The sequence below is a fragment of the Erpetoichthys calabaricus genome, chromosome 8 (genome assembly GCF_900747795.2).
Source record: "Erpetoichthys calabaricus chromosome 8, fErpCal1.3, whole genome shotgun sequence".
Classification (NCBI taxonomy): domain Eukaryota; kingdom Metazoa; phylum Chordata; class Cladistia; order Polypteriformes; family Polypteridae; genus Erpetoichthys; species Erpetoichthys calabaricus.
This window is the reverse complement of record NC_041401.2, coordinates 81,453,908-81,470,324: the sequence shown is the minus strand read 5'-3', so window position 1 is coordinate 81,470,324 and position 16,417 is coordinate 81,453,908. Positions and strand designations below refer to the sequence as shown.

The 16,417-nt window shown below is 39.9% G+C and overlaps 1 protein-coding gene across 4 annotated transcripts in view; it reads left to right on the top strand.

The window, feature by feature from the left end:
• ggnbp2 (gametogenetin binding protein 2) overlaps positions 1-8,660 on the top strand; it is a 48,432-nt gene extending 39,772 nt beyond the window's left edge. For all 4 annotated transcript variants that reach the window (XM_028806974.2, XM_028806976.2, XM_028806975.2 and 1 more), the window contains 2 exons: positions 3,790-4,044; positions 7,990-8,660. In XM_028806974.2, the coding sequence (XP_028662807.1) occupies positions 3,790-4,044; positions 7,990-8,196 (462 nt within the window). In that variant the 3' untranslated portion in view covers positions 8,197-8,660. The remainder of the gene's footprint in view (positions 1-3,789; positions 4,045-7,989) is intronic.
• Positions 8,661-16,417: the final 7,757 nt, after the last annotated feature.

The following is a 16,417-nucleotide window of genomic DNA, read 5'->3' as shown; positions in this document are numbered from 1 at the left end:
GGCCCCGGGGGTGGATGAGATACGTCCGGAGTTCCTCAAGGCTCTGGATGTTGTAGGACTGTCTTGGTTGACACGCCTCTGCAACATCGCATGGACATCAGGGACAGTGCCTCTGGATTGGCAGACCGGGGTGGTGGTCCCCCTCTTTAAGAAGGGGGACCGGAGGGTGTGTTCCAACTACAGAGGGATCGCACTCCTCAGCCTCCCTGGAAAAGTCTATTCGGGGGTTCTGGAGAGGAGGGTCCGTCGGATAGTCGAACCTCGGATTCAGGAGGAACAGTGTGATTTTCGTCCTGGTCGCGGAACAGTGGACCAGCTCTACACCCTTAGCAGAGTCCTGGAGGGTGCATGGGAGTTCGCCCAACCAGTCTACATGTGTTTTGTGGACTTGGAAAAGGCGTTTGACCGTGTTCCTCGGGGAATCCTGTGGGGGGTGCTCCGGGAGTATGGAGTACCGGACCCCCTGATAAGGGCGGTTCGGTCCCTGTACAACCGGTGTCAGAGCTTGGTCCGCATTGCCGGCAGTAAGTCAAACCCGTTTCCAGTGAGAGTTGGACTCCGCCAGGGCTGCCCTTTGTCACCGATTCTGTTCATAACTTTTATGGACAGAATTTCTAGGCGCAGCCAGGGTGTTGAGGGGGTCCGGTTTGGTGGACTCAGGATTGGGTCACTGCTTTTTGCAGATGATGTTGTCCTGTTTGCTTCATCAGGCCGTGATCTTCAGCTCTCTCTGGATCAGTTCGCAGCTGAGTGTGAAGCGGCTGGAATGGGAATCGGCACCTCCAAATCCGAGACCATGGTCCTCAGCCGGAAAAGGGAGGAGTGCCCTCTCTGGGTTGGGAGCGAGATCCTGCCTCAAGTGGAGGAGTTCAAGTATCTTGGGGTCTTGTTCACGAGTGAGGGAAGAATGGAGCATGAGATCGACAGGCGGATCGGTGCGGCATCCGCAGTAATGCGGGCGCTGCATCGGTCTGTCGTGGTGAAAAAGGAGCTGAGCCGTAAGGCGAAGCTCTCAATTTACCAGTCGATCTATGTTCCTACCCTCACCTATGGTCATGAGCTATGGGTAGTGACTGAAAGAACGAGATCGCGAATACAAGCGGCTGAAATGAGTTTCCTCCGCAGGGTGTCTGGGCTCTCCCTTAAAGATAGGGTGAGAAGCTCAGTCTTCCGGGAGGGGCTCAGAGTAGAGCCGCTGCTCCTCCGCATCAAGAGGAGTCAGATGAGGTGGCTCGGGCATCTGATTAGGATGCCTCCTGGACGCCTCCCTGGTGAGGTGTTCCGGGCACTCCCAACCGGGAGGAGGCCCCGGGGAAGACCCAGGACACACTGGAGGGACCTGGGAACGCCTCGGGATTCTCCCATAAGAGCTAGACGAAGTGGCCGGGGAGAGGAAAGTCTGGGCATCTCTGCTCAAGCTGCTACCCCTGCGACCCGACCTCGGATAAGCGGAAGAGAATGGATGGATGGGATCTCCAGAGTAGGAGGGAGACCACCAATGATCAAGATGATTGGTTTCAGACCCCCTTATGTGTGGCAGTTACTAACTGTATCTCATGTCCTACACCAACTTAGCCACATTCCTCACCAGAGAGATCATCATGTTCCAGGTTCTCAATGCCAGTTTCCATTGGTAGGTTGTAGTCCGTTGAGTTGTCCCCTTCATGTTCCCGCCAGTAAACTGGCATTCCTCCCGTCCTTACCCTTCATCTTGCAGGTGGCAGCTTAGCAGACAGGTCCACATTAGTGTTTTAAGCCTGAGCCTGACCAGGTTATGAAAGTTGCCCAACCACCAGGTGTTTGGCAGTGAACACCACATCCTATCCCAGACAGTGTACACTTTTAATTTGTAACCTCAAGAGGGTCAGTGTGAACCATGCTTTATATGACCTTTCAACCCAAACCTATTTGCCAAGGAAGACCCTAACAGGAGCACAAAGCCCCAAACAACCTAGCTCTGAGCACCACTCGGGTGCACAAGCCCCATCACCACGGCAAGATTACAGTCTAGGGTGGGGTGTTCATTAAGACATATATTTCACAGTGAATTTCCTGATGTCTGTGGATTATAGTAGAATATAGTGATGCACAGAGCATGTTTAGTCTTGATTAGTTTCTATAGTTAACTGAAACCATGTATGCAGTCTTAGATAGTGAAAAGGTGAGGTCAACACAGTTAGAGATTATATGGTGCAGTTTTGTGACTACTATTGTTAATAAGCAGGCTTGATGTGGAGTTGTCCTGCCAAAAACAAACATTACTAATTTTGGTTCTTACCATTACAGTAACACTGCAATCTCACACATTCTAAAGGCACATCCATTTAATAATCCAAGAAAAATCCAACGGAATCTCTTAAAAAGGTTGTAGTGATTTCTAAGACTGTTATCCATGTTATTTCTTTTAGATTGTTATCCAAATTTAGAACGTTTTTAAAAGTTATCAATCTTCCCAAGAGCTACCATCGGCAAAAATTAAGACACAAGCCAAAAATAGTTCTAATTGCAGAATAAGAACTTTAATTTGAAGTCTTCATTTATAAGAAATTTATTTTTACACGATTTTATTCCAACTTGCCCTCCCTGTCTGGGTCATATTTTGCTTTTTTTTTTTTTTTTTTTTTTTTAAACCCTCTTTCACCAAACTGATCTCCAGTGACAATGCAATATTTCATCAGTTTTGACCCAGGATCTGTACTTTAATTACATCAAATTTAAATTTCTCGTTTCCTTATACTTTTAGTGATTTTTATATTTTTAGATATCTAAAATATGAAAATTTTGCTGGTGTTGGTCAAGTGGTTAGTGTGTTGGACTCAAATGGGTCAATGGTTCAAGACCAGTGTAGACAAATTAATTAAAAAAAAAATTCATTTTGATTAATTAATATTGAAGTTTTGTCAAATTACTTCAATATGACCGTTAAGCAGGATTGGTCAAGTGGTTAGCGTGTTGGATGTTCAATCAAATGGGCGAAGGATCAAGACACAAGCAAAAAATTTATTTATTTATTTTTCATTTTACCATGTTTTCTTCATTTATATACAAATTTATAGCGAAATACTCTTTTTAATGATTTGGTGATATTGGCTCAGTCGATAAAGTGCTGGGCTTTTCTAAGAAAGATTGAAGGTTCGATTCTCCAAACACACATTTCCAGTACTTTACATGTGTAAGGTTTCACCGTGGTTAAGGATTTTCTGAAATGAACATGAATGAATGTTACATTTTACTTTAGGCTACTGAGGACTGTGTAGGATTAGGGTAGCTAAAAAATTTATATAAAAAAAATAATTATTTTAAGTGGTGCAATTTTATTCAAAAATGTGTCATTTTCTTTCCATAGTTTACCTGGTTAGAAATTTCACTTTAACGAATCTATGCATTTTAATTGAATTAAATTAATTCTTTTATGGGCTCCACATGGTTTTATTTTTAGTCACATATGACCAAAAAAAATTAGTACAAGAACAAATATTTTTTTCTGTCTAGTGCATTTTGGAATAAAATCTTGTCACTTTTTTGTTAGTTTGTGAAAAGCAGCAGAATGATAGTCCATACCACACAAACTTGGTTATAAGTATGGGCCAGATGTTCTTTACCTGTGATAATGAACTATGTTGTTTTCTTCTGTCTTTATTGGACTAACATTTGTAAGGTGTATTGTCATAAATTCAATTAAGCTTTATTCTTCAAATTAAATCAACCCAATTTTTTTGAGTTTAAGGTGTTATTATTTAAAGTTAAATGGAAAATTAACAAATGATTTAATTTTGTGTTCCTTTTCAGTGTCATAAGCTTGAAGGCTATATACCTGACACAAATCATAGAGATGCCACTGGTACCAGTCACAGTGAATTGCATAGTTGCCGATCCAAAGAAAGGTGTGCTGGTGCAGGATGTAGTCCATGCGCAAATGCAAATGACTTCCTACAATTGCCTTGGACAGAACGTCGAAGAACCACAAACCGTAGCTGTGGTCCTGTTAAAGTGTCATCTTGTCCACGTGTAGACAGAGGCACTAAAAGCTTAATTGAACTTCTTGTAAGTACAATGATCTCTGTAGCACTACATGCCTTTGTATGCTTCATTTCTGTTAATTTTGTATGTATGTTGCATGTAGTATTTGTGAGTCGTGCACTGATGCTCCTCCATAAAAAAATATTTTCTGTGCATGGAGAGTGACATGATGAAAGAGAAAAGTAAAATTGGGGCACTTCACATGCCTAATGCATTTGTGAAACCCATACAAAAATTCTGTCATTATTTAAACACGTTAAAGGCACTCATTACTTTAGTCCTTCACTCCTTTGGTGGAAAAGACATCCATATTTTACATGAGTTGTGGGATTCATGTTTTAGAAAAGAAGTTAGTGAAATTACTAAATGTTGCATGGTAAACGTTTTAAGTATTCCCTCTTTTTTTTTTTTTGTTTCTTTTTTTTTTTTTTGCATATACCCTAAGTTCTTGTCAATAAGCCGCGGCTTATCTAAGGAAAAAAGTTGTGAAAATGAAAAAATAGAATATCGGCTTATACATAAGTCTGGCTTATACATCCATCGCGGGGGTTGCGTTCCAGAGCCACCCGCGAAATAAGAATATCCGCGAAGTAGAAACCATATGTTTATATGGTTATTTTTATATTGTCATGCTTGGGTCACAGATTTGCGCAGAAACACAGGAGGTTGTAGAGAGACAGGAACGTTATTCAAACACTGCAAACAAACATTTGTCTCTTTTTCAAAAGTTTAAACTGTGCTCCATGACAAGACAGAGATGACAGTTCTGTCTCACAATTAAAAGAATGCAAACATATCTTCCTTTTCAAAGGAGTGCAAAGCAAGCAGTCAAAAAAAAAATCAATAGGGTTTTTTGGCTTTTAAGTATGCGAAGGGTACAAAGCTGTTGAAGGCGGCAGCTCACACCCCCTCTGTCAGGAGCAGGAAGAGAGAGGAAGAGAGAGAGAGAGAGACAGATAAAAAAAATCAATACGTGCCCTTTGAGCTTTTAAGTATGCGAAGCTCCGTGCAGCATTTCTTTCAGGAAGCAGCTGCACACAGCCCCCCTGCTCACACCCCCCTACGTCAGCGCAAGAGAGAGAGAGAGAGAGAGAGAAAGTAAGCTGGATAGCTTCTCAGCCATCTGCCAATAGCGTCCCTTGTATGAAATCAACTGGGCAAACCAACTGAGGAAGCATGTACCAGAAATTAAAAGACCCATTGTCCGCAGAAATCCTCGATATATATTTAAATATGCTTACATATAAAATCACAATTTAAATGACCGCTACGCGCTCGTGTTGACTCGGCGACGCCCAGAGCAGAAAGAACGCGCTCCGGCCGCTCCAACCGCGCCATGCGGGGAGTGAGAGAGACGGCAATATCTCACACTCTCTCCCCCCTTAAAGAAATTAAATGGGCGCGAGTGAGACCACTGACCTCCCTCCCTTCTATTAGTTATAGGTTATAGTACGTTCGGCTTATCCATGAGTCCGGCTTATCTATGATACGATTTTATTTTAAAAATTCGTATGATTTTTGGTCTCCGGCTAATACACGAGTCCGGCTTATAGACGAGAACTTAGTAGAATTTTTAAGTTGCTGTTAAAGTACCCTAAGTAAAAACTGTAAAATGCAACAAAACTTTTTAAACGAATCACAAGGAGGATAGCTTATAGAAGGTAGATTAGATCAAGATTGTGGAGCAGCCTGTTTTGATAAGTTTGAAGTTAATTCAATTACAAAAAAGTAGGCTGATATCCTTACTTTAAAGTTGAATAAAGCTTTGCAGTATGTTTTTCATCAGAAACAAATTTCTAAATACGTTCAAGTGTAGATTAAAAATTCTGGCTGCTGCATTATTGTTCTTGTGTGAGGTATACAACACTAGAAAAATAACTGCCCTGGTTTACCTGTTGATAATGAAGCAAAACATTCTGAAATGTTTTCAGTATGAGCAGCATTTTCATGTGTTCCAAAAAAAAAAAAAATCCTTGATGCTTCGCACCTCCCCATCTTTTGGTTGCAGTACTGCACTGGAGTAACAGTGCTGATCAGAGATATTTGAAGAGTTTTGATTTAGCTTTGAATATTCAGACTGTGTTTTAAAGTTGAATAAAAATAAAAAGTATGCAGTATGATGCCAGAATGGTACAACAGGCAGTCAGAGCAGAGCAGTGTGAAGCTGAAGGTTGCGGTTTTACAGAAATCAAACTGATAAATCTATCTCATGCACACCTCTGCTACATCACCTGCTAATAGGTTCTACCAAGAGGATAGTGCGCTGTGTTTTGAGTTCTAATAAATGCCTGGATCCGTCTTTTAAAAAAAAAAAAAAACATAACGGTAGTTCTTCAATTCAACCTTGGGGGACCCCTGGGGCTGTAGAATTTCATCCTGACTTATTTAAGCAGTCTGTTTTACTGTTTCCATTGGTGCTAATGCAGAAATTGTAAAATTGGATTTTCTGAATTTTTATTGAATTGTAGTAAGAATTGGTGTATGTTACACTAGAATAATTTATTATGAGTGCTGTTTTTTTTTATCATCCTGCTTTTCCAGGATATATTTTCTGGATATATAAATCATAGTTTACTAATGAGCATGTAAGTAGGTCTCACACAGAATTAGATGCAGCCTTTCATTGTTCTGTGACATTTGCCCTGGTGTGTTCTCTGCTTGTCATTTTTGGGATATCATTGAGGGAGAAGATAGTGTTGAGAGTTAAGATATAAGGCTATGAATTTAGTTAAATCACTTGCTGACTGTTTAATGACCTGTAATCATATAGCATCCTCAGCTCTGAGCTTGAGGGCCACTAACCTATCAACCATGGACTTGGCAGGGAAAAATTACTCCTCCTTTTTACAAGAAAGAGTTGTGATCCAGGTCACTCTTACTTAAAAAAAAAAAAAAATGAATTTTCATATACCTGACTAAATAGAAGATGTCTGCTGAAGTACCTTAATTCACTTCTAGCCTTTGAAGGATTAACACAAAAACTGTAGTAGTAATAACCATACGTTTTTAATGATATTTTTAAAGCATGTGTCTATTATAAAAATAAAAAAAAAATCTTGGGACGAGACATGATCTTCTGAAGAGAGGCAGAGACCCTTTCGATTCCCGCAACATGGTCAGGTCGCGTCATACTGATGTCTATTGGAAGCATGTTCCCGTGAGACGGTGACCTAGGCAAGGAAAGTAATAATCAACCCGGAACAAGGGGAATTGAAAACGTTACATGTCCAAATGTTGTTTTTACTGAAGTTTTAAAATAAAAAGTGAACATAATGGATATGTAACAATTCCCATTAAAAAAAAATAAACACTTTAAATTGTATTTCCACAGGACCAAACCCGGGGTTGGCGAGCAAAGCCCCCTAGTCTGTTAAAAAAATACTAAAATCCTAAACTGAACCATGAATTATTTATAAACATTTTTGGTGTAAGATGATGTGAAATTTTGAGTGAATGAATAATGTACAAGTTTTTGCTGAAGATGACATTTACTAATTAGATTTCTGTCTAAATAAGTTTAAAACCAAGTGCATTTTGTTCTATTTACATGTGGCACAGTGCTTAGTAATGTTGTCTCAAAGCTTCAGGAGCTTTGATTTGAATTTTGGTTGTTTTCCCATTTTTTGGGTTTTACCTTCCATTTCTCAAAGATAGATTTGTTAAGTTAATTGGTAGCTCACTGGGTATGTACTGTATTTGTGGGAGATATGACTGACTGCCTTTTGTAATGAACCAGCGCCACATCAAGTTTTGGTTCCCCTACTATGCATCCTCTGCTGTGCTCCAGTTTTCCTTGATTCTAAAACTAAACTAAGTAGGTGTAATCAATGCTGCTAAGGTTTTATGCATGCAGTCCTTCAGAGTCTGCAGAGCGTGGTTTTGAACCTCATAATTATTTTGCAGTTGCAGGTATTAAATAATTGGTGTGCATGGTCAAGATGCTATTAACCTTCCACACTTCTTTTTCAGGATGAATCAGAAGGCACCTCGGATGAAGAAAATTACTTGACACAAGATGAGATACAGTCATTTGTGGCAAACAATCAGTCATTTTACAGCAACAGAGATCAGTACCGACAGCACCTGAAAGAAAAGTTCAATACGTACTGCCGCTCAAATGAGCCCAGGAAACAAGTTTGCAGTGGAGGCTGGTTCACCACAACTGGGGTTATCTAACAATAAATTTTGTCCTCCACATAATGACCACTGCGCCTTCTGTTTCTGATTTCTTACATACTTGGATGTCTTTTTTTTCTCCCCCCCCTCCTTTTTTTTTTAATATTTTTGAATTATTTTTTACCCCACTATCTACACTTTTCCACCTTTTATTTCTAGCATCTGATTTAAGCTGGTGGTGGAGAGCACACAAAATGATTTTTCCTAAGCTTGCAAACTGTTGCATTTTAAAAGATGTGACAGTCTGCCTTATTTTAAGCCATTGGAATTTTCCATTGTTTCTATGACTGTGACACTTAGCGATTAGTGCAAAACATTCTACAAATAAATGTGTACAGAAATAAAAATTATCTGAATATAAGATTTTACAAAGACATCCATTTATAAAATGAAATGTTTTGGATGTATTATGTTAAAGCGCAATGAGCAAAATTTACAAAATAAAGAATATTTATTAATATGCATCATATAGTGTTCCTTTTTTATTCATCCTACTTATAAATGGTCATTCTGAAACAAGGCCTAAACTTGAAAGTCTGTGAGCCCATTTCAGAGAAGTGTAATTCATAGCGAGTCTGTGCATCATTAATCTTTTCCAAGTTTGCAGTGCTATACAGGTTAATGTTGGGTGGATGTAGTATAGTTTTAGTCTGAAGTAAACACTAAAGTACTGGGTGGTATCAAATACTACAATACAGTTTTCTAATAAGTGGCAGAACTCAGAATTAAAGCAGGACCTCTGCATGAGAAAAGGACCTTTTAAATTGGCCTAGACAGTGAACCTCATCCTGAAAACAACTCTGACAATTCTAATAATAAAAACCTTGGGGGTAATACAAATGCATGAAGTTTTTTCACATAACTTTTTTTTTTTTTAATAAAAAAGGATCCACGTGAAATTCTGCTTTTTCCATAATTTTAATTATTGCCAGTAAATAGCAATAAAAAATGATGACATTATTATGTTTGGACCAAATTAAGCCATTTATGCTGGCAGTATGTTGCTTGCCAGTCCTAATGTGTCTGTCCACATAAGCAATGGTTGTGATGGAGGCTTTTGGTTTCAACAGACTTGGTATGAGTCCTCTCACTGTCTGTATGGTATTTGCATATTCTGTGTGTGTGTGAGAGTGGGCTTTTCTGTGAAAACTGCATCCCAAAGAGATGCACGTTTGATTGTCACCCTGTTGGCATTGCTTGTCTCTTTGTTTTGTTTATTCCCTTGATTGTTTTCATTATTAACACCCTTTATCTGTAGTATTTTACAAAGAAGTGTATTGGTGTGGATTCCTGGAGGAGAGCGATAGTGTGAAGTGGAGACATTTATTAAACAGACGCAGAGATAGAGTGACAGGACAGGCAATTGCCATGGGCTGCGGAGTGTGTCCATTTACATACTAATTGCAATGACAAATCTGAGGGTACCCCCCATTGAAACATAGCAATAATGCATTCTGGACCCTCTGCCCCAGGGAGGCCTCGGTCTGCATTGTAAGAGTGTTTTTGAGAAAAGCAACTGTTTCAAAAATTGTTAAAAGTAATCTGCACCATTCCCAAATCATGAAGAGGATTTACATGTTTGGAAACAAAAACTAAATTGTTTCGACAATTCGGCCATTTCTGATTCTGCTTCAGTCTCTCCAGGCCCCACTGTAGTCAGTGCTATGCCAAAATCAGCAGCATTAATTCAGCTACAAAGTGATTGGGACAGGGGTCTAAGAACTTAAAATTTAGTCCCTCGCCCGTTCACGCTCTTCCTATCACTGTTGTATCTCGGGAGAAAGGTTTTAAATCTTTAAAGCTGATTAAACCTTACTTGAGATCTGTTATGTCCCAGAAGAGGCTTGCAGCCTTAGCTTTAATTTCAACAGGGTGCAGTGTTTGAGGGTCTTTGGGCCTGGTGGACACAGTAATTTTCAAAGTTATAGTAATACCTTTTAATTCTGTTATGCACACTTTTAAATTTTATTTTTAAGTATTACATTGTGCAATGTGTATTTAATTTCATTACCATGTGCACCTTACATTTATTTACATCTTATTTTGATTTTTTTTTAAGTTATGTTATTCAATTATTGAATTTCTATTTTCTATACAAATTTATTTATTGTGGTCATTTTATTTATTATTTATAATATTTTTTTTTAAAAAAGGCTTTGTGTTTATTAAAGTCTCCCTGTTAATATTTTTCATTAGACTTTTTGTTAAAATAATGGTAAATTTTTCCATGTTGAGACTCTGGAGAGAGTGAGTTGGAGGAATCACCTCTGAGTAGATGAAAATAAATGGTGCTGACAGATGAGAAGAGCGACAGTGCCAGTCCAGATCAAGAAATACACTTAGTTCCCCTATTTGCATTGCCACCCAACAGTTCTAGGGGCTTGGGTTCAATTCCAGGCTTGTTCACGCTCTCTGGAGTCTGCACATACTGCCCACATCCTCGCTGCTTTTCTCACAGTTTTCAGCTTTTTCCCTCCCACATTGCAAACACATTTGGTGAATGGTGACTGACTTAGTCAAATGTGGTCTTGTTATCTGCCATGGAATCACATTTTGTCTGGGGTTGGCTCCTTTCTTGTACCTCTAGCTGCCACAATTAGCCCTGAATTTTTGTGATCCTGTAATGGAAAAGGCGTTGTTAAATTATTGAAGGTCTGGGACAGAGGAGTAGCCAGAAATTGATCTGGGCTTCAGAAAGTATATGAGCCACAATTCTGTCTGTGATCAATCATATGGAACTACCATTAAATATATTTCTGAGTTTAAACCCAACCAGGCTCTATGGCTGTGGTCTGAGCAGAAATATTTAAAGACTAGCTGTGCTACCCAAAGCTGACAAAGTGAAATCTAAGTAATCAACATAGACCTGAACATTAACGTTTGTGGTGCACTATCTATTGGAATATATTTTGTAATGCATGTAATAACATGCATTGCATTTATCATTTCAACAAATATTGCACCACAAACATTTGCAGGAATAGAATTCATTACTACAAATGTTTGTTATATGGCATCTTCTGGAATGACCAATGCAATGCATATGTCTGCTATATGTCATTTTGTATGGGATTCGTAAAAGTAGTGTTAATGTTGTGATGTGCCTTCTATTGGAATGCTTGAAACACATCAACCAGATGGATACTCGGACAGACCCACAGACAAAACATATCCTTTTATTAAGGTTGACAAACAGTGGTTAATACTAGGACAGACTCTTCAGTATTGCATTCTATCTGAATCGTCTTCCTCTCTGGGTATAGGTTATCATTTCTTCATTTATTGTATCCAGTCTCAAAAATATATGTAACTGGAATGATATTAAAAGAGAAAAGGTAATAAGCGTGAATAAACTGGAAACACTTTCATCTGTGACTTTCAAGTTCAACCAGTGACTCTAACGTGGCGCCAATTCAATGCAAGTGCTTCTGTACATGTTAGCAACAGCCGTGCGCCATCTGCTGTCTTCATCAGTTTTAAGTGTGAAAACACCGTACGATGGCGAAGTAGCCCGTGCTAAGACTCAAGTAACGTCTGCTGTGCTCTAACAGCTTCCTGCAGCATGAAAGCGGCAACCCTGTCATTAGGAGAGAAAGCGTGTAGCTTCTGTTGCTATGGCAGCCTAATCCTAACACGCACGCCCTCATTTTAAAGCGAGGGACCGGAAACTGTTCCGGGCGGGAAAAATAACTGCAGCAGAGCTACCGATGTGAAATGGCGCGGGATGCGCTCGAGCCCCCGTAGTATACAAGAAGGCTTGCGCGTTCAGCGCTGTTCAGATGAAAGTCGCCTTAGGTCAACAACGGAGCACGAGGCGGCGACTACGGGAGACGCAGAACCAGCGAAGTCTTCCCTCGCAATACAAGAAAATCCCACCCTGTAAAATAAAGCAACAGTGAGCAGAAGAAGTAATTTAAGCTTTCACGTGGACACCGGAAACCGCCAGTAAATAAATACATAAGTAAATAAATTACACAAAGGTGAAGCTTACAACCAGGTAAGTGGACCTCGGAAGAACTATGAAGGACAGGTTTAAACTCCACTTTGCCTTACACGTACACACACAGAGTGACCGATTAAATGCAACGTACAGTCTGCTAAAGACAAACAGACTTCCACAAGGCAGTCGCCTGGACCCAGTATCCCTTTTCTTAAATCCCATGGGAAGGTCTCGAGGAGTGGGTTGCAGTTAGAATCTGAGTAATCAATCACAATTGTTAATCATGTCTTGCTCTTCTTTCCAACACACGTGCACAATCCAGAAGATGGGCAAAACACAGCATAGGTTTACATTCATCAACTGGTTGTCTTTAACATTAAAAAGAAAAAGATCCTCAAGTAGCGTTATCAAGTTCTTTTTGTGCAAAATTAGAAACAAACCCACAAAGTAAGGCCTATAGGTACATTCCTTGTAATTATACTCATAAAAGCGTCAAAGTGGTTTTTCAGAGCGTTGCCATTGCCAAAGCATTTTTGGTACCCTAAAGCAGTGGTTTACCTGGTCAACCTTTTTGACAGCAAGGACCACTTTACTAGAAGCAAATTCTTCAAGGGACCGGTGGTGGTGGGGGGGGGGGGGGGGGGGGGGGGGGGGGGGGGGGGGGTGTTGAGGATTCGGGGCGGGTTCGTAGGGCAGTTTTATACACAATTTACATTACATTTCTATTATTATTAAGTTATTAAGCAGTTCGCATACGTTTGCAACCCGAGATTTTTCTTCTTTTTTCGCATATAACAACAGATTGCACCTCACAAACATTAACACTGTTTTCGTTTTTTCGTGTCTGCCGTTTCTATAGGAGGGTGACAATGAGTTAAATTCCAATGGATGTTTTTCAAATGTTGACAAGCAATAAGCAAAAGGTATCACTGAAAACCACAGAAAACAAAAACAGCAAAAAAAAAAAAAACAGTACGAGGAAAGTTAGAAGAAAGAATTTTTTTTTTTACAATGTTTCTGTTTGGGGATCGTTGTGCAAAAGTGCACAACTGAGCTGCGACCACAGATCTAACTGCTCTATAAATGATTCATTCAAGCATTTCACGGTCACTTCGTTGTAATGAAAGTATCGGCTGAATGTACTTCGTAGTAACGAGATTTCTATAGACTCGTGTCATATGGGGAAACTGTCGGGACCATAAAAATACTTTATTGTAATACTGTCTCACCTCGGTCTCTCTCCTCTCTCTGCGCCGCTGCAAAGCCCCGCCCGACAAGCGTTCTGAAAATTCTGAGTGAGTCGCCGTTGACGGCAGTTCTCTCGCAGCCCGGCTGTCAGACGGCTGCGGCCCGGTAGAGGGCCGCGGACAGGGGGCCTGCCCTAAGGAACCTTCCACATGAAAGATCCAGAGCAAAACTAGTCTATTAGATTAGAAACAGCCTCCAAAAATAGATGTTGATAGACCTGGAAACAGCAAAGGGTTCAGACTCTTACTGTATACAATTATAGGCCAAGTTAATTTTATTTTATGTTTCCTATTGTAACATTAATTAATTAATTTATGTAGCACTTTTCCTGGCTACTCGCTAAATTAATTTATTTATGTTGCCTATTGTACATTAATTAATTAATTTAATTCATTCATGTACCACTTTTCCTGGCTACTCAAAGCCCTTTCGTAGACACCAGGGATCCACTTCAACCACCACTGCCACTGTGCAGCACTTACCATGGGCAAGGCCATTGTGGGCAATTTAGCCAGGACATTGGGACACACCCCACTATTTGTGAAAGATACCCAGGGATCTCTTATGACTACGGGTAAAATTATTGGGATCCACACACTAACTACAGTATAAGCAGGCCCTGACTGTCTCACCAGTTTCTCTTCCAGCAATTAAAGATGGCTGTTCTATTAACATATTAGGAACCTTTTCAAAGGCCAAGGAACCAATTTCATATGGAAAGAATTTTTCCCAAAGTGAAATTGTTCATTTGTCAAGGAAAGGTTTTGTGAGGAACAACACAACCCAGCAAAGTGGCACTACAGAGCCTTTATTTTTGAAAGTTAATTAGAATATGCCATTCAGCCTAATAAGTTTTTATATCCTGTTCACCTAGATTGTCCAAAATAACATCAACTGGAGATCTAACGGTCCCTAAAGTTCTACTCGCCACCGCTCTACTTAGTATTTTATTAAATGTGTCAATGGTTCATATACTGAAGCAAGGTAATAAAACTTGAGCAGAGTTCATAATAAGAACAACAACTTTAATCACTACATTATTGAATTGTTACAGACCAGAATAAAGAAAATCAATAGAAAACATTAAAACATCGCTTAGCTCAGGGGTGTCAAACTCTGGTCCTGGTGGGCCGCAGTGGCTGCAGGTTTTCATTCTAACCATCTTCTTAATTAGTGACCTGTTTTTGCTGCTAATTAACTTTTTTACTTTAATTTTAATTAACTTGTCTCATTGCCCTTAGTTGTTTATTTTTCCTTAATTAGCAAAGAAACATTAATGAGACACAAAACAAGCCGCCACATGACCAGTTCATCTGTGCCCATCACACAGTACTGTATCTGAAAATAAAGAAAGGTGACGGTCTCAGTAAGGTTGATATCTCAGGTCTTACAAAAAACAGAAAATCAACAGTTGTGGAAATGTCTACTGTGGCAGAATGAGAGCAACAACAAACCATGGAATTAAAAAACAAGTTTAATTAACAGCAAGAACTGGCTTCTCATTAAGAAAATTTGGAGTGAAATTGGTTGGCATTTGAAGCCCCAATTTAGCTGGTCAACTGCCATTTCTGTTTGGTTGTCATTTAATAAAGAAAAGAGTAAATTCAAAGGACTGAATCCTTACAAATAGGGCTATCAAAATGAAGGGAAAATAAGTTAATTAGCAGTGAAAACTGGTCGCTGATTAGGAAAAGGGTTAGAATGAAAACCTGCAGCCACCACAGCCCTCCAGGCCTAGAGTTTGACACCCGTGGCTTAGCTTATTGAGCAAAAGTATGATAATACATAGATCTAGGCTAAAAAAGGCCAAAAAACCTCCTTAATAAAATGAATACCCATTCTGAACTGCCACTTTCCTTATTTAAAGCAGATGCCAGTTCATTTTGTTTTCTTAATTGGTGCCAACACAGGTCTTGCAAGCCGGCACCAACCTGGGAACCAACTAATTCTTTTATTTATTGTCAGGGCTTTTGTTTAAGTTTTATTCATTTCTTTTTTGAATGTGATCCCATTGACAAGGTGAGGTACACTTTATTTATTTCAGAAGGAAATTTTTTTACCTCTATGATAGTAATCTGTCAAAGCTCAGAGACAGCAAAGCAGCTCCAAACCATGATGCTCCTTCCACTATGTTTTATGTTATTTTCTTCAAACAGCCATTCACATTTCTTTTCAACTGTTGTGTCATCTGTCCCCAGAACATTGTTACAGAAACATTGTGAAAAATCTATGAATGCAGGTTGTGATGGTCTGGGTTGGCCCCACCCTCCAAGGTCACTTCCAGAAGCCACTTGAACCCAGAACTGTCAGTGACATATCTGAGGAAGAGCCAGGTAAATGAAGAGACGCACAGTCAGCAGTGGGTTGGTGCGAAGTGTTTGATCCTTTCATTTAAAACAACAATCAAACAAAGTGTTCAAAGGTGCAGTGATCCACATCTTTAATAAATAATCCATAAAAACAAGGTGCCAAAAATGTTGATACTAAAATGTCCTAATAAATAATTCCACTAAAGCAAGGTGGCAGAAAACAGTTCTAAAAACTCCATCCCTTGGAGGTGCCTTCTTCTAAAAACTTGAAGTCTCCTCCACTTACCCCAGATGGGATCCTGCAGCCAGAGGAGACATCGTTCCAGCAGGCACAGCCAACCTTTTAAATGAGCTTGGGCCCCTCCTGCTGTCACATGCTCCCCTTCAACATCAACCATAGCTCTTCCTCTGGGCTCTGTACCCGGCTCCCTGCTTACTTTCTAATGTTTGCTGGAATCTCCCGATCCTGCCATCTCTGTCATTCTTTCCTTTCACCTCCATTTCTTTTCTTTCTTTCTCTCTTCTTTTTCCTCTCCTGATTTTGTCCTGCAAGCTCCCTTTATAGAGCCAGCTGGGTACAGGTGCTGCTCTGAGGTGTGAAGTGTGAATAAAGCACTTGACTGACCCACTCACATTTGCATGTGAATGCATGATCATCCAAGCACCCCAGTCAACCTCTGAGCAGCACATACATGCTCACACCTGCCCCTGTGCCTTCTTGGAG